The 22,004-nt window shown below is 51.4% G+C and overlaps 1 protein-coding gene and 1 pseudogene across 1 annotated transcript in view; both read left to right on the forward strand.

The window, feature by feature from the left end:
• Nucleotides 1–22,004, forward strand: part of SCARB1 (scavenger receptor class B member 1) — a 67,140-nt gene that overhangs the window by 18,407 nt on the left and 26,729 nt on the right. The window contains 2 exon segments of the mRNA XM_014554434.2: nucleotides 19,263–19,420; nucleotides 21,618–21,759. Of these exon segments, the coding sequence (XP_014409920.2) occupies nucleotides 19,263–19,420; nucleotides 21,618–21,759 (300 nt within the window).
• Nucleotides 3,620–5,658, forward strand: LOC116660990 (annotated as a pseudogene).

Here is a 22,004-nt window from a genome sequence, read left to right on the forward strand (position 1 = left end):
GTGGTTGTGGGCTGTGAGGTGGCTGCATCAGGCCGGCCTGGGTCCTATTAGCTACCAGCCGTCTTTGGGAATGAATTCAGACTTGGTTCGTGGAGGCTGTCCAGGGTCCTGGGGGCGGAAGTGTCCGTTGGGAGCCCCTCGGGGCTCTGAGGCTGCTTGCGGCCTCAGCGCATCGTAACCCTCCTGCCTGCTTCCTCGTCGGTGACAGTCCCTGCTCTTCCTACCTGGTCAAGTGAGGGAATAATGGAGAGAATTTAAAAATACGCCTTAGGGCTATAATTATTATTTTAATATATGTGGTGGTATAGGGTGAGGATTCAGAAAACAGCCCCAAATTCCAGCCATACTTTTGTAGTGGCCTAATCTCCCCGAGCCTCAGTTTCCTCATCTCAAGGCAGGATGTCGTGGAGCTGTTGTGGGGACTCAGGGAGCAAAGTGAGAGAGCCATGAGGATGATGGGGGTGAGGATGGTGAGGATGGTGATGGCGGGGGTGGTGGTGGGGATGGTGACAGTGGGGGTGGGGACGGTGGGGGTGGGGACGGTGGGGGTGGGGTGATGAGGGTTGGCAGGGGTGGGGATGGTGATGGTGGGGGGTGGGGATGGTGATGGGGGTGAGGTGGGGATGGTGGGGCTGATGATGGTGGAGGTGGGGGTTGTGGGGGTGACGATGGCAGGTGTGTCCAGGGCACCCGGGGAGGTGGGAGCAGAGGCGGCTGTGGCTATGGGCTGGGGTGGGAGGCTGTCCCTCATGGGCAGCCGGGCCCTCCCTGTCATCTCCTGCAGGAGAATAGACGTAGCCAACCTCCACGCGCCCTTGGGCTCTGGCAGCTGTGACGTGTGCCAGGGAGCCCAGGTAAGTGCGGCACAGCTGACAGCAGTCTCGGCCACCTGTGTCCTTGGTGGGGAAGGGAGAAAGGGTGGGGGCTGGGGTGGCGTCCAGCCGAGGTCTGAGATGTCCTTCATTCTTGGGGGCTGGGTGTGGGGAGGGGATGCGCTGAATGGTCTTCGTGGTTTTGGACTTGATAACCAGCAGCCCTCAGCACGTGTCTTCTGAGCATGTACTGTGTGCAGGCACCGTGCCAGGCATGGGGGCTGCGGTGCTGGGTCCTCCTCTCAGCAGTCTGCACTCTAGTGGCGGGGATGGCCTGCCAGCAAGTCCATAAAGACACGCACAGATGTCTCTGGATGCTGACATGCAGGAAGCGCTCTGAAGGGAGCAGGGCAGGCGGGCTGACATCAAGGGACTGGTGGGGAGGGGTCTCCTTTGGGTGGGTGGTCAGGAGGGCCTCCCTGAGGAGGGGCCATTTGAGCATGGGAACAGCGTGCCAGGCAGAGGGCACAGCACGTGCAAAGGCCTGGAGATGGGAAGTTGCTTACGGTATTGGAGGAGGAGGAGGAGGAGGAAACAGGCCAGCGGGGTTGGGGAGAAGTGGCAGGGAGGGGGGCCTGGGTCTTGCAGCATGTGGTGAGGAGTTGAGATTGGTTTTCCGTTCCATGAGATGCCAGTGGAGGGCTCTGAGCAGCGGAGAACTGCGGTCTGACTCATGTCTTATGGAGCCCTCTGGCTGCCGTGGGGAGAAAGCAGTTTTGGGGGAGTTGAAGAAGAGGCGGAGGGGATGGTGGCTCAGGCCAGGGTGGAGGCAGTATATTTGGAACAAGGAAACAGAGTCAAGATTTCCTATGCGGGGAGAGCAAACAAGACGTGGTCATGAACTAGACTTGGGGTGTGAGGGAAGGGGAGAAATAAAGCTCTTAAACTTCCATCTGAGGGACTTGATGGATGGAAATATCTTGCGGGGAACCGTCAAGAGCAAATGGAAAGTGGAGGCGTTAAATCTGGTCTTAAATTCTTGGTAGGACAACTGAACAACCTGATTAAAAAATGAGCCAAGAACTTAAGAGAAGTTTTCTCCAAAAATACGCAAATGACCAGCAAGCACATGAAGAGATGTTCCACAGTCAGTAATCCTTGGAGAAATCAAATCCTAACCACAGTGAGATATCACTTCATGCCCATCAGGGTGGCTTCTATCAAAAAAAAAAAAATGACAGTGGTCGGCCAGGATGTGGAGAAATTGGAACCCTGGTGCACTGTCGGAGGGGATGTGAAACATCGCAGCTGCTGTGGGAAAGGCTGGCAGTTCCTCACAAAACTAAAACACAGAATTACCACCTGCAGCCCTTCCACTTCTGGGTACACATCCAAAAGAACTGAAAGCAGGGATATTTGCACAGCCATGTTCACAGCAGCATTATTTGCAATAGCCAAGGGGTGGAAACAATCCAAGTGTTCATCAATAGATGGATGGACATGCAGAAGTGGTCCATCCGTACACTGGAGTGTGATTCAGCCTTAAAAAGGAAGGTAATTCTTTTTTTTTTTAAAGTTCAAGCCACTTTAATTCACATATTTTTTAAATTTTATTCTTTATTGAAGCATAGTTGATTTACAATGTTAGTTTCAGGTGTACAGCAAAGTGATTCGGTTATACATCTATATATACATATATATTTCAGATTCTTTTCCATTATAGCATTATAAGAAATTGAATATAGTCCCCTGCTATACAGTAGGTCTTTGTTGTTTATCTGTTTTATATATAGTAATGTGTATCTGCTAATCCCAAACTCCTAATTTATCCCTCCCCCTCCCTTCCCCTGTGATAGCCATAGTTTGTTTTCTATGTTAGTGAGTCTATTTCTTGTTTATAAATGATATTTGTCTCTCTTTTTTTTAAGATTCCACATATAAGTGATATCATATGGTATTTGTCTTTATCTGTCTGACTTCACTTAATATGATCATCTCTAGGTCCATCCATGTTGCTGCCAATGGCATTATTTCTTTTTTATGGCTGAGTAGTATTCCATTGTGCGTGTGTGTGTGTGTGTGTGTGTGTGTGTGTGTGTGTGTATGCACCACATCTTCATCTTCTTTATCCATTCATCTGTTGATTGGCATTTAGGTTGGCTACTGTAAATAGTGCTGCTATAAACATTGGGGTACATGTGTCTTTTTGAATTCGAGTTTTTTCCCAGATATATGCCCAGGAGTGAGATTGCTGGATCGTATGGTAAGTCTATTTTTAGTTTCTTAAGAAACTTCCATACTGTTCAACATAGTGGTTGCACCAAATTGCATTCCCACCAACAGTATAGGAGGGTCAAAAGGAAGGTAATTCTGACACATGCTACAATATGGATAAACTTTGAGGGTGTTATACTAAGTGAAATAAGCCAATCACAAACAGACACCTATTGTGTGATTCCACTTAAGTGAGGTCCCTTTGGGAGTCAAATTCATAGAGACAGAAAATAGAACGGTGGTTGCTAGAGACTGAGGGGAGTTAGTGTTTAATGGGAACAGAGTTTCAGTTTGGGAAGAGAACATTTTGGAGCTGGATGGTGGCAATGGTTACACAGCAGTGTGGATGTATTTAATGCCACTGAGCTGCACACTTAAAAATGGTAAAGATGGTAAACTTGATGCTATGTGTATTTTACCACAATTTAAAAAAATGTGGGGGGCAGGGTACAGCTCAGTGGTAGAGCACGTGCCTAACATGCACAAGGGCCTGGGTTCCACCCCCAGCACCTCCATTAAAAATAAATAAATAAAAACCCAATGACCTCCCCCCTAAAAAAATAAAGAAGAATTTTAAATGTTAAATAAAAAAGTAGAAAAACAGAGGAAAAATATTTTTTTAAAAAAAAAGAATTAAAAAATTGTGATGGGGCTCTCTTCCTCGGCGCTGCCTACGGAGGCGGCAGCCATCTCCTAGTCGGCATCATGGTCGCCCTGAAACCCCTCCTGAAGCCCCAGATCATCAAAAAGAGGACCAAGAAGTTCATCCGGCACCAGTCAGACCGATGTGTCAAAATTAAGCAGAACTGGTGGGAACCCAGAGGCACTGACAACAGGGCGCGCAGGAGGTTCAAGGGCCAGATCCTGATGCCCGGCATCGGCTACAGGAGCGACAGGAAAACAGAGCACATGCTGCCCAGTGGCTTCCGCAAGTTCCTGGTCCACAGCGTCTAGGAGCTCGAAGCGCTGCTGATGTGCAACAGATCTTACTGTGCTGCGATCGCTCACAATGTCCCCTCCAAGAACCGCAAAGCCGTTGTGGTGAGAGCAGCCCAGCTGGCCATCGGAGTCACCAGTCCCAACGCCCGGCTGCGCAGCGAAGAGAACGAACAGACAGCCCGTGTGCACACTGTATTTGTGTTAATAAAGCCATGAAACTCAAAAAGAAAAAAAATTCTGCTGGGGTTTACCTTGAGGGGGCATCGGTACTGGTCCCCCCTCCCAGGGGCGTGAATTGGGTGTGTAGGTGGTAGACCGATTGCTCAGCCGCAGGCCACGGTGATTACAACACGCTGTTCCTCTAGCAAAAGATCAAGCCTTTGAAGGAGGTACCGCTGAGCCTCTGATGCCTGCAGGCTTGAGCCACTGTTGCCCCATCTTATGAGACCTTGGCAAGCTTCCCGTGCGCCCTTGAACCAGGGCCAAGTGGAGGAAGGCTCCTTCAGCAATTGTCCTTGTCTCCTGTTTGCACCCAGATGTTGCCTTCAGAACAATGCACGTCGTTGGTCATTTCGTTCTCTGTGCTGCCACCGGGTAGAGGGGGGAGGTACTCACATCTCCATGTGGCGGGTCAGGGGACCTAGGGGGCTAGGACAGGGGCTGGCACACTTTGTAAAGGACAAATAGTGAATATTTTCGGCTTTGCAGGACAAACAGATTCTGTCTCAGCCGTGGGGCATGTTCGTCAGTGGGCGTGGCTGTGTGCCATGGCAGCTTTGTTTATGGACCCCAAATGTGAATTTCATGTAACTTTTATGTGTCATGAACTAGTGTTCTTCTATTTTTTCCAGACATTTGAAAATGTAAACCCATTGTTAGCTCCTGGGATGAACAGAAACAGCCGCCAGGCCAGATTCACTGAGCCCTTTCTTGCTTGAGAACAGCTAACTTTTATTACTGGGGTGAGGTTGTGATGTTTGAAGGAAGGGCTATCCTCTGCCTGACTGGTGTGGAGACAGTGGGGCTGGAGTCGGCCCTGGTAGAGATGGTGCTTGTCCTAAAGATCACGGACAGGTGGACTGCCTGGAATTCTTATCCTGGTGGCGTATCCGGGGCGTGGGGGGTTCAGATGAGACCCTGGCTTAGGGGGTGGAGGGTGAGATTGTGCTTGATTTGCCTGGGGGCCAGGGGTCAGAACGGCGTGTGCCTTCCAGCAGTCTCCTCCCTTACCTGCGATCCTTACCCATCCACACTTGTAGTAAGCCTTTACCGAGGCAGTTGGATGCCGTGGTGAGAGCAAGGTTATGGGCTGCAGGCAATAGAAAACCTGCTCCTGAGTGGCCTGTATAATACAGATGTTTATTATTGTGCTCCATGAGAGATCGGAGGTGGTGGATGTTTCCAGATTTATTCAGCAGTTCAGTGATGTCAGGGCACTGGGTCAGCGTCGGTCTGACTCTCATAGCCTTGCCCTCATAGTCTCATGATGGCTGCCACAGCGCCGAACATTACACTGTCACACACATCATTCAAAGCGAGAAGGAGGGTGGTGCAATGGGAGGGTTCTGTTCAATTCTTCCTTTTATTGGAAGAGGAATTTTTTTTTCTCAGTAAGCCCCCAGCAGACTTTCCTTTCCTTCTCATTGGCTAGGCAGGATCATGGGCCTGGACTAGAAGCCTGGGCCAACCTTCCCTGAGATTTCGGGCTTCCTACCCAATATTAGAAGCAGATCAGGGTTTGTTCCACTTAGTAGGAGGAGGGGATAAAGGTGGCCTTTAGGTGGGCAGCAACACTGTTTGCCACGCCCAGTGCTTATTTAGTACACGGCCTGGCACCCAGTAAATGCTGGCATCGTCAACCTTAGCCTACTCCATATCGGGCAGGCAGAGTTTGCACAGCTGAACATCCTCAAGTAACCAGCACCCAGATGAAGAAATAGCAGCATCCCAGGGTCCCCTTGCTTTCCCCTCCAGTTGCTACGCAGCCCCGAGGGTGACCGCCACCATGACCTACTCCAGCGGAGCTTCGTTTTCCCTGGTTTTGTCCCTTGTCAAGATGGAATCACCCAGCGCATACTCGTGGTCTGGCTTCTTTGCTCAATGTTACGCTTGTGAGACTCACCCACGCGGCACGTGGGCTGTTCTTTCTCATCGCTGTGTGACTGCACCACGGTGCGAATATTCAACAATGTCCTGGTTAATTGTTTGGTTGTTTCCTGGTTCGGGGCCACCAGGAGCGGAGCTGCTGGGGACACTCGTGCACGGGTCTCTGTGCGGACACGCGCTTTCATTTCTCTTGGCTAATACCCGGAAGTGGGGTTACTGGGAAGTCGCGCATGCACGTATGTGCTTTAGTGGCCAGTGCCCAGCAATATTCCACAGTGGTTGTACCCGTTAGCACTCCTGCCAGCGTTCAGTGATGTTCTGGTGCTCGCCAACAGCATGCCGGTAAATAGGTTTGATGAGCTGATCTCTTCCTACTTTGTGTCTGTCATTCGTGAATAATGTATCATCTTGCCCACTTCCTGCTCGGCTCCTGTTCGATGATCTCTGCACCACCCCATCCCCCCAATAGCATTGAGCACCAGCTTGGAGCATATTAAATGCTCAGGTAGGGTTGGCATGGATGAATGAATGAATGAATGGGTGAATGAATGCGTGAATACCGTGTTCTCATCCTGTGTTACTGTAGGACACGGATTGCAAACTCAGATCCTGGAAGGGCCATGTAGGCAGTGCCAGTGAGTGGAGCGGCCTGGTGTGAGGCACTAGGGAGCAGTGGGGCCTGTGGCAAGCTGGAGAGCGAACCCTGTGCTGGGAGCAGCTGCTGCTGAGCTCAGGAGGCTGTGGCTGGGTGGTGATGCCGGCCCAGAAGAAGCCAGGAATCCAGAATTCTTCTGCTGTTTTTAAGGTGTTGTCAACAAATTCAAATATTTTGAAATACCATGTGATCCACAACTCATCCACTGGCCAAATCTGACAGTTTGTAGACCCGGCTTCAAGAAGACAGAAGACCCTTCTGTTTTTTGGTGGGGAGGGGTTAATATTTTTAACTGTTTCAAAAAAAAAATTTTGTTATGATAATTTCAAAGGTACATTAAAAGAGAGAGAGCGAGAACAGTGTGATCGCCACATGCCCCTCGCTTGCTCTGACAAACATCAGGTCATGTGCCTCCAGTTCCACCTGTGTCCCCACCCGTGTCCCGTTCCCCTTTCCCGAGTCAGTCTCGTGCACACATCTGACATCGGTTCGTTTGAGTCTCTGACTGCGGTGGTTCTCTAACTTAATTGTGCGGCTGAAGCCCCTGGAGGGCTTGTTAAAACACAGATGGCTGGGCCCCACCCCAGAGTTTCTGAGTTGGCCTGCAGACCAGCACGTCCAGGGACCACACTTTGAGAACCACCGCTCAGACAGGTTACATGGAAGACTAGAGACCCCCCTCCCCTCGCCACCACGTTGCCACAGTGCTGTTATCCCACCAAAACTAATTCCGAGGTATAGTGGTGAGTTTTTGAAACAATGAAACTGCTCAGCTGTTCAGAAGTTCCCTAGGCCCCAACCCCCTGCAGTTGGGTCCCTCTGGGACGGCTGAAGCAGTGTGCTCAGTGGTCAGTCGGTCCCTGCCCAGGCAGGAAGCTTCCTGAGACCCCTAGGACCTCTGAGTCGCTCTGTCCTCTGACCTTTGCTCCCTTGCATCTGTCCTGCAGGAACCTGTTGGCTCTTTGAGGTCTGCTTTGGTAAGACCCCTCCCCCCCGTTTCTGATGCCACCCCGGGATGGGGAAGGCTGGCCTTCCAGGGCCCCTCCACCCCAGTGATCTCGAGTGCATCTTCAGCTGCGGAGTTGTTTTGGGGCATGTCTCAGTTTGTGTTCTGACACCTTAGTGTCACTGTCAAGCCAGGCCAGCCTTTAGTCTCAGAAGTCGAGGAGGCAGGGGCGTGTCTGCAGCTCAGAAGGGGATCCTCTGCAGAGCCCAGTTTTGAGAACAAAGCTGCAGATTTAAAAGAGGAGGGGGATGTTCCGAGCATCCTGGGCGTGGGGCCGCACGTTAAGAGGGTAGTGGACCTCCCAGGGCAAGACTTGGTCCACCGTGTCCCCGGCGGGGCTCCTGCCTGTTGGCTGCAGACAGGAATGCTCTGGAAAGGAAGGGGCACGTGGGGGACGAATGTCACCTTACCCCGGCACTTGCGTGCTCCTGGGTGTGACGGGGGCTGTGTCGGGGGAAGCCCCGCGTCTCTGAGTGGATGTGGGAGGCAGGGCAATGACCCCCCCCCAAGATGTCCTAATTCCAGGACCTGTGAATGTCAAAGGGACTTTGCAGAGGTGATTAAATTAAGGCTCTTGAGATGCGGGATTCTGGGAGAGCTCAGTGTCATCATAAGGATCCTTGTAAGAGGGAGGCCAGGGGGGTGGTGGTTAGATAGGATGTGATGATGAAAGCAGAGGTTGAGTGATGTGAGGGATGCGAGTGGATTCTAGAAGCTGGAAAGAGGTGGGGGAGTGGGTTGAAGGAACCAGTCATGCCGACACCTTGATTTTAGCGCCATTCCGGGGTGAGACCCATTCTGGACTTGTGACCTCCAAAACTGTAAGGCACTAAATCTGTGATGCTTTAAGCCCCTGAGTTCTTGATAATTTTCCCCAGCGGCGGTGGGAGACGGACGCAGTGAGTTTGCTTCCCTTAAAGCCAGGGAAGCAAAATTGTGAGAAATTCTGACTTCTATGTAAGTAAAATACTTAAACTAAAAGTAATATTGTTTTAATATATCTGCTTTTAAACATTTCAGTCGTTTTTCGATGACTTTAATGTTCTGGGGAAAAAAACGGATACAGGGGCCCACATTTTTCCTTTGCCTCGAGCTCCGATACGGCTCGGCCAGGCACCGATTTGACCTCCCTGAGACGGGCCCTGTTTTTGTTTCAGTGGCTTCCTGTTTTAGGGCACTGTCAGGTTTGCAGAAAAGTGGGGAGGATAGTATGGCGGGTCCCCTCACACCCCACATCCGGTCTCCCCTGTCGTTAACATCTGTGAAGAGTGTGGTCCGTCTGTTACAGCGAAGGAGCCAGTGGCCATAAATTAGTGTTAACGAAGGCCGGCCCTCTGTTGGGATTTCCTTAGTTGCTATTTCGTGTCCTCTTTTTGTCCCAGGGTCCCGTCCAGGACGCCACATCACATTTAGTCATCGCATCGCCTTAGGCCCCTCTCGGCTGCGCCCGTCTCTCCGGCTGCCCTCAGCTTGGGTGCCCTGGGTGGGTTTGTAGGAGGCCCTCCTACTGGGGTTGGTGGGATGTTTCTCTCGTGACTAGACGGTCGTCCTGGGCTTTGGGGAGGAAGAGCACAGAGGCCAAGTGCCACACTTGCCATAGAATGTCAATCATGACATTCCCGTAGAGGTTGGTCCTGTTTCGAGTCCCTTTTTACAGATGAGGAATCAGGCACAGGAAGCCGCCTCGGGCCCCAGCTGGTAGGTGGAAAAGGGCAGGCAGTGAGGAGGCAGGGAGTGGCTCGCTGCAGACTGGAGGGCTGGGTGTCTTTGCCTGTAGGGAGGGCCCCTGGCTTCCCGTCTCTCTCCTGGGTCCCCCCCCACCCCCCCCCCCGGGTCTCCTGCTGGTCTCTGTGGGGCAGGTGGAGAGCTGCAAAGATCAGATTTGATGGGCTCCAGCACCCTTGTTGAGCCTTTGTGGGCCAAGGGAGTGCTGGACATCTTAAAAGCACCGCTTCCATGTTACCTTTTTTTGCTTTTTGTTTTCTTTTTAAAAATCAAAATTTAGCATCCCTACGGGAAAGCACACGATCTTAGGTGTAGAGGCTGATGAACTTTTGCGTGGTGTGCGTGCTTGCTGTGATCACCTGGCTCACGCGTAGAAGGCTCTCCTGCAGCCCTCCCTGTCAGCACCCACCCCGAGGAAGTGCGGCCCCCGCCTCCGTCACCAGAGTTGAGCTCTGCCCGTTCCCTGGAGCATCACTCCTGGTGAGTTCTCCTGGCAGGCGAGCTTCTGTTTTGGTCAGCGTTACGCTCCTGTGGTCCATCTGTGTCCACTAGCCTTCTCTGCCGGGTGATGTCCCATTGTCTGAATGTGTCCCCATTTGTCGTCCATTCACTTGTTCGTGGACATGTGTGTTATGTAGCTTTCGTAAATAATGCCACAGCCTTGTCTGTAGTGATGGTACCAAACTTCACCTCCACCAGCAGTGTGAGAGCATTCTGATTGCCCCACATCCTTGCCAGCAGTTGTTATTGTCTGTTTGTTTCAGGTGAGCCCTTTTGGTGTATGCTGTAGGACCTCATATAGTGAGTCTAATGGACATTTCTCTGATGACTACATGGCTCAGGGCTGGTGGGGTGGCTCCATGAAGTCACAGGGCACAGGGACCTAGTTTCCTGTCTTTCTGCTCTACCATCCTTTGTGTGTGGCCTCCATTCTCAAGGCTGCCTCATGATCCAAGGTGGCTGCTGTAGCTCCACCTATTATTATGACTCCAGTCCAGGTAGCAGGAAGAGGGACTTGTCAACAAATCCATAGGAACTGCTGATGTTGATAATGCTGAGAAGACAAAACAGGGTGATGGAGAGACTGTGATGGGGGAAGGGCTAGCTTTAGAAAGGATGGTCTCTTTGTCCACTTCATTCACCGCTATAGTTCCCAGACCTAGAACAGCGCCAGACATGGAATGGGAAACTCAGTAAATATGGTTGAGGGAATAAAGAGTGTTCAGGGAAGGTCTCACTGAGAAGGTGACTTTAGACTTGAGAAATGGGGGGGGGTCACCTATGTAGGGCATTGGAGGAAAGACTGTCCTTGGAGGAGCAAACAGTCAGTGCAAAGGCCCTGTGGCAGAATCTTGCTCGGTGGGCTCAGAAGCAGTGAGGTCATTGTGGCTGGATCAGAGTGAGTGAGGTGGACAGTAAAGGGAGGTACGATAGGTGTAGCTACAAGGGAGACAGATGGTGGCCTTGTAGGTCACTGTCAGGGATTTGGATTTAATTCCGAGATAAGTAGGGAGCCACAGGAGGTGTTTGAGCAGGGGAACATGATTGGGTGTATCTTTTAAAAGGGTAACTCTGATTCTGTGGGGGGAATAGACTAGGGACAAAAGCAGAAGCAAGAAAACCAGTGAAGAGGTGACTGCATTGGTTCAAGCAAGGGATTCTGGGGGCCGGGGCGGTGTTGGCGAGAAGTGGATGGATTTCGGGTACGTCTTAGAGCAAGAGCAGCCAAGACTTCCTGATGGATGGGTTTTGAGTGGGAGAGAAATGGAGGAGTCAAGCATGACTCGACTTCTTAGCTAAAGCAACTCGCCCCCGTTGTTCTAGCAATGTGCTTGGGTTTCCTATAAAAAGCTTTTGTTTTATCCTTCCTACCTTTAAAATTAAGAGAAGTTGGAACATTAGCCAAAGGCATGGTGTTCTCAAGTTGCAGACTGAATCAGCCCACGCTGCAGTCTTCCCTGTGTCACGGGCCCCACGGGGCTGGGGACGTCTCTGGAGCCCTCGGATTCTGGGGCTAGGAAGTGACCGACTGTCTAGTCTGGAGTGGACAGGGTCTGGGACAGATGTCCCAGAACCCGGCCTTGTACGTGAATCAGCCTCTTGGCTCATCTGGTCAGAGGTGTGTTTCCTCTTATCACTGGGGGAGGGGGTTAGGTTTTGCAATTCAATGGCCAGGTCAAATTAATGATTAATCTGCAAAACTCCCGTCCTGTGCGCCCGGAGCCCAGTGGGAGAGAGATGTGAGGACACAGGCCTGCATGTTGGGACAGAACCTACGGCTCGGTCTCTTCCTGCACCTGTGACCTCGGGGAGACATTTGGCCTTGGAGCCTCAGTGTCTACATCTGTTAAATGGGCCTTTGAGAATTTAATGAGGTGAAGTAGGCAGAAGTGTTCTGTTACCCCAGCAGTGCTATCCAGTGGTTGTCAGGATTCTCCGGCTCCCTGTCCTCCCCCAGCTTCTCAGGGGCTGGGGCCCCGTCTTTTTCATCTTTGCATCTTTAAATTCAGAACATAGCGTCTAGCATGGGGTGAGTGTCCACAGAACGAACCAGGTCGTAATTAGATCAGAGCAGGCTCATTTAGGGTCAGCCTTCCCCGAAGGCAGCCGGACGTGTGGGATTTGGCGGTCAGGGGCATCCTGGGAGCCGGGCAGAGTGCTGTGGGAGGCAGCGAGCTGGTCCACCTTCCCAGGGTGGGCTCACCTTGGAGAACAACGAGGCATTCCAGTCGGAAGGCTGGGGCCAGACCTTGAGTGCCGAGGACAGGAGTTCATACTCAGAGCCGGTCAGGAGCCCAGTGATGTTGGCAGCTACCTCTAAGGAAGCACCAGCTATGTGCTCTCTCTGTCTCGTGGTCGGCTCTGCCAAGCAGGACCTGCCACTACTCCCAGTTTTACAGATGAGGAAACAGGCAGGGAGAGAGAAGCTTCTTGCTTGAGGCCAAACGTCTAGGAAGCTGTGGATGGAAGTGGGGTCCGATCAGATCTGCCCACACCCCACATGAGTGCTGTCTGTAGAAACCATGAATGCAAGTCGCATGTGTGATTTGAAATTTTCTAGTAGCCACCTCGAAAAAAGGTGTAAGAACAGGTAAACTTAACGTGAGTGGTTCGTCTTATCTCACCCAAGACATCCAAGATATCGCCAGTGAGGCATGTGGTCAGTGTAGAAAGGTTATTACAAGCTAATATGCATTCTTTTGCTTTTCTTTGTACGAAGCCTTAGAAATCCGGCATGCAGCTGACACTCGCGGCCCATCCCGGGTAGGCTGTTCCACATTTCAGGGGCTCAGTAGCCGCACGTGGCAGGTGGCTGTCGGATTGGACGGCGCAGGTCTACACCAAAGCCCGGCCTGAGCCTCCGGGTGTGCCATCACCCGCTCCTGTGGAAGGGGAATTTCTGGGTAACCAAGGGTGTCCCGCTTTGAGAATTTCTATACTGGGCTTCTTTAAACTGAGAAAAGGACACGTGTGCTAAGTGAAAAATAAGAAATTCCACCACTGGAAACAGCACCTGTGCCTAGAATAGGGTACGTATGATGTTAAAGTAAGTATTTTTCAGGGGGTGGGTGTCGCTCAGTGGTAGAGCACATGCTTAGCACGCATGGGGTCCTGGGTTCAATCCCCAGCACCTCCATTAAAAATAAATAAACCTAATCGCCTCCCTACAAAAACCCCCCTAAAACAAAAGCAAAACAAAAAACAAACAAACAAAAAAGATGACGTACAAACAATATCGTTCATAACTGTTTCAGACTATTTTATTGAGATAGAATTCACATCCATAGTCCACCCCCCAGTTTTAAAAATTGTGGTCAAGTACACATAATATAAAACTGACCATTTAAACCATTTATAAGTGTACGGTTCAGGACCATTAAGAACATTCACATTAAAAAAAAATAAAAAATAAAAGAGCATTCACATTGCTGTGAATCTCCACCATCCATCTCCAGAACTCTTCTCATCTTGAAAAACGGAAACTCTCTCCCCATTAAATACTAACTCACGCTGACTCCCCACTCCCTCTCCCTCCAGCCCCCGGCAGCCACCGTTCTGCTTTCTGTCTCTGTGAATTTGACTGTCTGAGTGCCTCATCTCAGTGCAGTCACACAGTCCGTGTCCTTTTGTGATTTGCTTATTTCACTTAGTATAATGTTTTCAAGGTTCATCCATGAGTCAGACTCTTTTTAAGGCTGAATAACGTTCCATGGCATGGATAGGCCACATTGTATTCATCCGTTCATCCCTCGCGGGACACCTGGGTTGCTTCCGCCTTTTGGCTAATTGTGGACAATGCCACAGTGATCGCAAATGTGCTGAAACATGCACATCCCTTTTTAACAGGTGTGATGAAAGTGTTCCATCTCCTGAGTCTGGTTGCCCCACAAGCGAAGGATAGACATTTGATAAAAATCAACAAACTACACTCAAAAAGGATGCGTGCTGTGGACCTTGGAAAACATTATGTTAAGTGAAAGAAGACACGTGTGAGCGTTTGTCCCTCTGCTGGTTTCTAAGACATAGAGAATTATGGACACGTTTGAAGACTCCTGTGATTCTCTTTATCTGAAAAAAAGCAAATCTATAGAGACAGAAAGTGGATTAGTGCTTGCCAGGGGCTTGGGGACGGAACGGACTGCTAATTGGGGTTTTGTTTTGCATGATGAAAACGTTCCGAACTAGACGGTGATGATGGTTTTGTATGTCTGTGAACATACTAAAAACCATTGAATTGTACACTTTAAATGGATGAGTTGTATGGTATGTGGATCATGTCTCAATAAAACTGTCAGAAAATATTAATGTAGTGCTTTCAAGGTTCATCCCTAACGCTCATCCTTTGTAAGTGTAGTTTGATGAGTTTTACCTGCCTGGCAACCAAAATCAAGAGGTGGGACGTTTTAATCACCCCAAATAATTTCCTGATGCCCTTCTGCAGTCCGTTCCCTCCCTTCACCCCCAGCCCCTGGCAACGACTGATCTGGTTTCTGAACCCTAGGGTTTTCTCTTTTCCACAGCGTCATATAAGTGAAATCATATAGCACGCAGCTTTTTGTATCTGGCTTTTTAAATTTCACGTGGGCTTTGAGGTTCATCCATGTTGCGTTGATCAGCAGTTGGTTCCTTCTCATTACTGAGCAATATTCTTTTCTATGGATGCACAGCAGTTGGTTTTGAGTCTTTGTGGACCTTTGAGTTGTTTTAACAACATATCTGTTATTGATGGACATTCAGGTAAGTCACGCTCTTTATTAAAGGCGTCCTCACCTTGGCACACAGGCTGTGTCCCCTGCCGGGAACACCCTCCCATCTGCTTTTCCTGGCAAAGCCCAACTCATTTGTTGAATACCCAGCTCACACACCTCCTCTTCCAGGCAGCCCTCCTGACTGTCCAGAATGGGCTTCTGAGAATCTTGCAGGATTAGAGGGAGTGGCGTCGATCCTTCTCTCTTCGTCTTTGTGTTCCGGGCTGTGATCTTTGACTTTAGGGGAGGGGGCAGGGACAGAACCTGCTACCTTAGGCAAAAGGCTGTGAGCTTGGCCAGGGCACTGTTATCTAATCAGCTGCCTGATCCTGAAGCCTCTTGTCTGGTCTGACCGAAAGAAAGCTATCCTGCAGATCGTAAGCTGTGCAAAGTCCATCCCCCACCGGAGGTGGGGCAGCGACTGGGGGAGGAGGACAGCTGGTCACTTCATGCCAAGTGACTGCACAGCTGACCTTCTGGATCTCGGGGCTCTGCCAGACCCTGTTCTAAGCACTTTACCTCTATAAACTCTTTCTTTAATGGAGTTACTGGGGCTTGAACCCAGGACCTTGTGCATGTTCTCTACCACTGAGCTGTACACACCCCCCACTGAAAACTTTTAAACCTCACACCAGCCCTATGAGGTGGACACTATCATAATACCCATTTCATGGATGAGGAAACTGAGGTCCAGAGAGGGTCAGTGACTTATCCAGAAGGCAGAGCAGGGTCCCGGGAGATTCCCTGTGAGCGAGCGGGTGCATGATGAGCGGGGTGGAACCCCAGAGCCCCACGCCCCTTCTGCTGGAGAGAGAGACCCATGGCTTTATCTGGTGACTCACTGGTTCGACCCTGATTTATCCTTGACCCCAGGTGGGCAGACCAGGGGATTAGGAAACCACAGTGGGGTTCCAGGATTCTGAAGGCTTCCCCAGGACCAGGTACCTTTGCCCAGAAACAGGGCCGGGGGGAGGGAGGCTGGAACTGGAAACTTTTTTTTTAACCCACTTTATTGAAGTATAATTGACATTTTTAAAAAAGCAGCTGTATGTATGTAATTATACAACGTGAAGCGTTCGGAGCTTGTCTACACCTGTGAAACCATCGGCCCCAGTCTATGTCTAAGCGCGTTCAGCACCTCCAGAGTTTCCTCCCATCCTCTTATGTATGATTTTCATTATTATTATTGTTAGTTACGCACAATGCATACATTCTAGAGAGCTCTGCACCATGGTGCCTAGAGTTAACACTACAGCATAATATATTTAAGCATTTGCTAAGTGGATAGTGTCTTATTAAACACGTAAAAAGAGGGAAACGGGACTAGCGTCATGTTTCTCCTGGTGGAGCCCAGCCCGTGCAGGTGAGCCCCTATCTGCTGGCCGCGTGTGTATCTGTTCTGTGAATGCAGGATGGTTGGGGGCAGGGGGCAGAGGGACCGCCCCTCTGTCACGCCTCCCCGTGGACCTCTCTTTGTTGCTTCAGGTTAACATGTGAAGATTTCTGCCCCGGGTGGTTCCCTGACCCCTACCCCAGCCCTGAGGTCTGAATTCCACTTGCCAAGCCTGTGCCTCTGGGGTTGGACCTGCCGTGTGGGCCCTGGGGAGAGCCCCCCGACCTCGCCGGGCCTCCGTGTCCCCTGCTGTACCCCGGAGAGGTCACCCTCCAGAGGATGATAGCAGTGAGTGCTCTGGCAGGCGTGGCCAAGGGGCGTCCCGTGGGCCAGCTGTGGCCTGAAGGCACACCATTTGGCTCCCAGGTGTGCTCAATTTTGAAAAACAAGCGGTTGATGTTGAAGCGATTGGGAGCATCCATAGAAACATCTGGATTTCTGGCAGCTCCCAGAACCTGGCAGGAGCTGGCAAAACGGAGCCCCGGGGACGTCAGGGAGAGGGGTAGCAGCTGCTGCCTCTGGTTGGGGGGTGACAGCCGCCGGCTCGCCACAGCACCCCCAACTCCAGGCTCACCCGAATTGCCCTCTCGGTTGTACGTGTCAAGACTGAGCCGGGGACGGGCCCTTCCCCCCCCACAGCTGTACCCAAGGACGGCCCCTCGGTCCCTCTCCCACTTCTCCCGGTGGCCCAGAGATGTTGCCTCTTTGCGTCTTCTGCTCCAGGGCTGGGGTCCGGGGTGGGGCTGGACGCTTGCTTCCTCCTCCTTGCCTTGAACTTGGGAGAGGAGCACTCAGGGTTGGCCCCCACCAGGGTCCTGTGGCCTTCTCCCTCACATGGAAGAGGTCAGCTGTAACCTGTCACTGAGGACCCTGGCTCCCTCCTGCTACCCTTCTTGGCCAAAGGTTGGGGTCTGAGGGGGGCTGGGAGTACACCTGTGGAGACTCCTCCCCTCGCTTATGTCTTCATTAAAACTGACAGAGGAAACCAACAATAATGATGGTAATAATAATAATAATAATCGTGGCTGCCTTGAGGGGTTGTGGTGCTGGTCAGGGAGGTGACAGTGCAGGGAACAGTCTAGAACAGACCTGACCCACAGGCACACCCTGGAAATGCTCATTTTTGTTGCGTTGTATGTACCATGTTTACTAGTCACCTTTGTTTGCACGCATTGGATGCTCAGGTTATAAAAACTGATCCTTGTGATTCCCAGAGCTGGTAGGAAAATGTGTTTATCAATAAAGGGTCGTTACCCCTGAAGGCAAGTCTCTGATCTCCTGATATTTTCAAGAGAACCCCAAATCCAGATTTTATGTTAAATCTCCCAGTTTTTTGTTCTCGTCGATGAGTTCAACTGTTCTTGATTTAAATGCCACGTAGGTCAAACGAGACACAGCTGAGGCTGCAGTCATTGGCCCCATTGTACAGATGGGAAAACTGAGGTTTGGGGGTGACCAACTTGCCCGAGTGGCTCTCAGGTCTGACTCCCTCCAAATCTCCTCCTTCCCAGAGAATGCCGATTGGGGACAGAAGGTGGGGCTTGACTTGGCCACTTCCAGTCTCTGCCTCCTCCGGAGCCTCTGCCCATTGGTTTTGGCCGTTTGGGGACAGTGGGAGTGGCTGTCCTTGTCCTGGAAGGCCACGTTCAAAGAAAGGATGAAGGTGACACAAGCTGCCCCAGACGCCTGCTTTGTGACATCTTTGTGTCTGTGTGATGGGCTGGGTCGCGTTTTGGGGGATTGGGTGGCATCTGGGGGACCACTGGTGTCATTGGGGCAGGGAACTCAGAGCTGAGGAGGGAAGTGGGGATTAGAGGCCAGTGTGTCTGACAGACAGACTGACCGAGTGGGCTTCAGACCTGCTTCCCTCAGCCTTCAAAGGAAATCCAGTTTTTGCCAAGCTTTATAAATCGAGAGATGTCATGTAAACTTCTATACTTCTGGATTTTCATGGAAAATTGCTCTCATCCTCATCTCCTTCTGGTTTTTTCCTCCTAGGCTCTGCCCCAGCCACCCTGGCCCCGCTGCTGTTCCCGAACTCTCTGTCTCAGTGCCTCAGGGCCTTTGCACGGGCCATGGCTTCTACAGAGACTTACCCACCACCACCAAATCCATATGTTCCCCTCACTGCCTTTAGTTTTTGGGTTTTTTTTTTTTCTGTCTTTTGTTTTTGCTGATATTTCACCTACCTGATTCCTCTGTTTAAAGTTGCAAGCCTCTTTCTGGTCCCTGCTATGCTTTCACTGCGCCCTGCCACATAGCACACACTTTACCCTAATTATTGGGGACCTGCCTTTCCCCTGCTGGAATAAAAGCCCCGTGGAGTCGGGGATCTGAGTCTGTCTTGTTCGTTCTCATCTCCCCAGCTCTGAGAATAGTGCCTGGCGTGTAGTAGGTGCTCCATAAATGTGTGTTGACAGGCAGAGAAAAGAAACTTCTGTGACCAAAGGGGAAAAAAAGGGGAGGGATAAATTAGGAAATTGAGATTAGCAGATGCAAACTATCATATATATAGTAGAGAAACAGCAAGGTCCTACTGTGCAGCACAGGGAACTACATTCAGTATCTTGTAATAACCTATAATGGAAAAGGATCTGGAAAAGAATATATGTGTGTGTGTGTGTGTGTGTGTGTGTGTATAACTGAGTCACTTTGCTGTACATCTGAAACATTGTAAATCAACCATACTTCAATTAAGAAGAAGTGTTGCGTGAATGAGTGAAGGAATGACTGACACATTTGGCACACGGAGCCCACTTCCTGCAGGATGCCACATGCTGTAGTTGAGCAACGGCCACCTCCTGGTTTCCCAATCAGGCTGTTGTTATTAAAACACATTTAAAAAAATTACACACATAAATAATATTACCTATTAATGTTAATTGCATCAACTCCAGAACAGCATGTGTGGACAGCTTTCTCATCAGCTACTGTCCCCAGAGACCTCCCGCCAACCCAAGGGGCCCCTTCCCCATGTGCCTGTGGGGTCTGCAGTGCAGGCTGGCACCGGGCAGCTTTTCTGGAGCCATGTGGTAGGGCAGGCAGCTGGGTGGGGGCCTCGGCCGTCCTCCTCACTGGTGTGTATGTGTCTTGTCCCCCACAGAATGTGCGCATTGACCCTAACAGCATTTCCTTCAACATGTGGAAGGAAATCCCCGTCCCCTTCTACCTCTCCGTCTACTTCTTCGACATCGTCAATCCCAGCGAGATCCTCCAGGGCCGGAAGCCGCAGGTGCGGGAGCGCGGGCCCTATGTGTACAGGTGAGGATGGAGGGGGCTGGGCCGGGACCCCCCAGGTGGGTGGCTCTGGCAGCGGCAGGGTTATCACCCCATTTTACAGATGAAGAGACTGAGGCCCCTCAAAGTAGAGGGACTTGTTCAAGGTCAATCTGCTTCTCTCTATCCAGTGCTCTAGAGTGGCTTTGCCACTCAGCCGCCCTCTGACCGTGGGCAAGGGCCTCAGTTTCCCTTCTGTAAAATGGGGATAACTGTACCCACTGTGGGATGGTTATGGGGATTGGACAGGATAGTTAGCCAAAAGCCCAGTCCAGTGCCTGGCATGCAGTAAGCACTCAACAAATGGTAGTTGCTAACGTATTATTGTTAGCGAACTCAGGTTCAGCTGCTCGCTGTTGGTTGGAAAGGAGAGGTCGCTTTACTCAGGAGGCCCCCGGGCAACCGGGGGAGAAGGCAGACTCACGTCCAGAAATCAACTCTGAGGATTCTGCTCGACCATGGAAGGTTTTAAAAGGAGAATCATCTGGGGAGGGCGTCAGAGTCTTGGCTGGCTCCCCTTGTGTGCAGACTTTCTTCTGATTGGCTGGCAGTGGGGCGACAGAGCGGGGAGCTCCAGGACTCTCGTGCTCGGCCTGAAGTCACCATCCTCCACCTGAGTGGGGGCCTTAGTCCCTGCAGAAGAATTCAAAGATACTGTTCTGTATCTCCCTTGGGCAGGACCCAGCCCCTGCCCCATCGCTGCACTGTTGTTTCTTGACTGCTCCTCCTTGTCTCAACACTCCCTCCCTTCCCTGATTGACAATGGTTGGAATCTGCCCTTCGGAGCTCAGGGAAGGTCAAGGAGGCTGAATGAAGCCTACTTCCTACAAAAAGAAATGGGGGGACCCCACAGGGTCCTGTTCTGTTTCGTTATCACCACTGCTGCCACAGCCTCTTCATTTGAGGGTTTGCTTTGCGAGAGTGCAGCTCTCCAGCCGCTCCTGGGCTCGTCCCTCCAGGGAGGGCTGTTAGAATACGAGAGCCGATTTCTGGTTCTGCCCAGTCTGCCCTCTGGGAAGAAGCCGGTTGAGGAAACCGTGATCTCGGCTTAGTCCATCCACAAAAAACTCCTGTGTCGGAACAGAGCCTGGTTTACCAACGTTCCTATTTATTCCTTCATTCTGGAAGCGTTTCCTGAGCGCCTCCTGTGTGTTAAAGGCAGACAAAAGCCCCTGCCTCACAGAGCTGACCCTCCTACAGGGACAGAGTAAACAAGTGGACAAATAAGATAAAATCAGACAGGTATGGTGAAAACAAAATGGGTGAGGTGACAGAGAACGCTGGAGGCAGGGGCTCGGCTGGGGTTAGTCTAACTGGAGGGTCAGGAAGGACCTCTGCCAAGAGGACACTTACCTGGACCCAGATGGTGAGAAGGGGGCACCACTATGTGAGAATCTGGGGGGAAGTGGGTCCTGGACAGAGGGAGCGGCAGGTGCAAAGGCCCTGAGGTGGGAACAGCCTGGTAGTCCAGGAAGGGCAAGGCCTGTGTGGCTGGCATGTTAGGAATGCGGGGGAGACTGAGAGAGTCAAGGCCAGAGGCTTGGACGGGGCCAGTTGGTGTGGACCCTAGAGGCCACGTTAGGAGCTTAATTTTGTCCGATACGCAAAGGAGGGTTGTGGGCAAGACAATGACATGATCTGATTTCCAGTCTTCAAAGATTCTTCTGGATACTTTGCAGGGAATGGATGGCAGAGCAAGAGATAATGATAACCACCTAACAATAAAGATTGCAGCTGATCTGTAATTTTTTCTCTGATTCTGGCAAAGGTTTTAATTGCTTGACATGTATTAACTCACTGAATCCTCACAAGTAGGGACCTGATGAAGCAGGTCTTGATGTTTTTCCCATTTTATAGATGGGAGAACTGAGGCTTAGGTAGTAAGTGGTGGAGACCGGAGTTGAGCCCTGGCCCTGTGTCTCCATAGTGCATATTCCTAACCATTGCCCTCACCGCCTCCCTCAGGAGAGCAGGAACACATATGGGAGGAGGCTGATGAGGGACGGTGGGAGCTTGGAAAGGTGGAAGGGGACGGGTTGGGATTTGGGGTCCTTACAGCTGCGGTGGCCAGGCAGCAGGAGGACAGGTGTTGGCTGTGGGGCTGCCGGGTCGGGTGGGGTGCACAGACAGTGGGGGTCCCACGGCTCCCCGGCAGCTGACCCGCCAGCTTCCTCGCCCACAGGGAGTTCAGGCACAAGAGCAACATCACCTTCAACGACAATGACACAGTGTCGTTCCTCGAGTACCGCAGTTACCAGTTCCAGCCCCACAAGTCCCGTGGCCTGGAGAGCGACTACATCGTCATGCCCAACATCCTGGTCTTGGTGAGGTGCCTGGCGGCCGCGGCCCCTCACACCCACCTTCCGTCTCTGCCTGACTGTCCCCTGCACGGGGCAGTCCCCGGGGGGACGCAGCCTGTGGCCCCCGTGACGACGCTGAGCCCCGTGTGCCTCCTGGGTGCACCCTGGTCTCTGGTTTGAGGGTATTGGCCAAAGTCGTGGTCTTTTCCCTCTTCAGTCTGCAAATCTGAAATCTCCAAAAGGAGGTACTAGTTGAGGGACAGAAAGAG

This window comes from Camelus ferus, chromosome 32 (assembly GCF_009834535.1).
Source record: "Camelus ferus isolate YT-003-E chromosome 32, BCGSAC_Cfer_1.0, whole genome shotgun sequence".
NCBI classification, from domain to species: Eukaryota; Metazoa; Chordata; class Mammalia; order Artiodactyla; family Camelidae; genus Camelus; species Camelus ferus.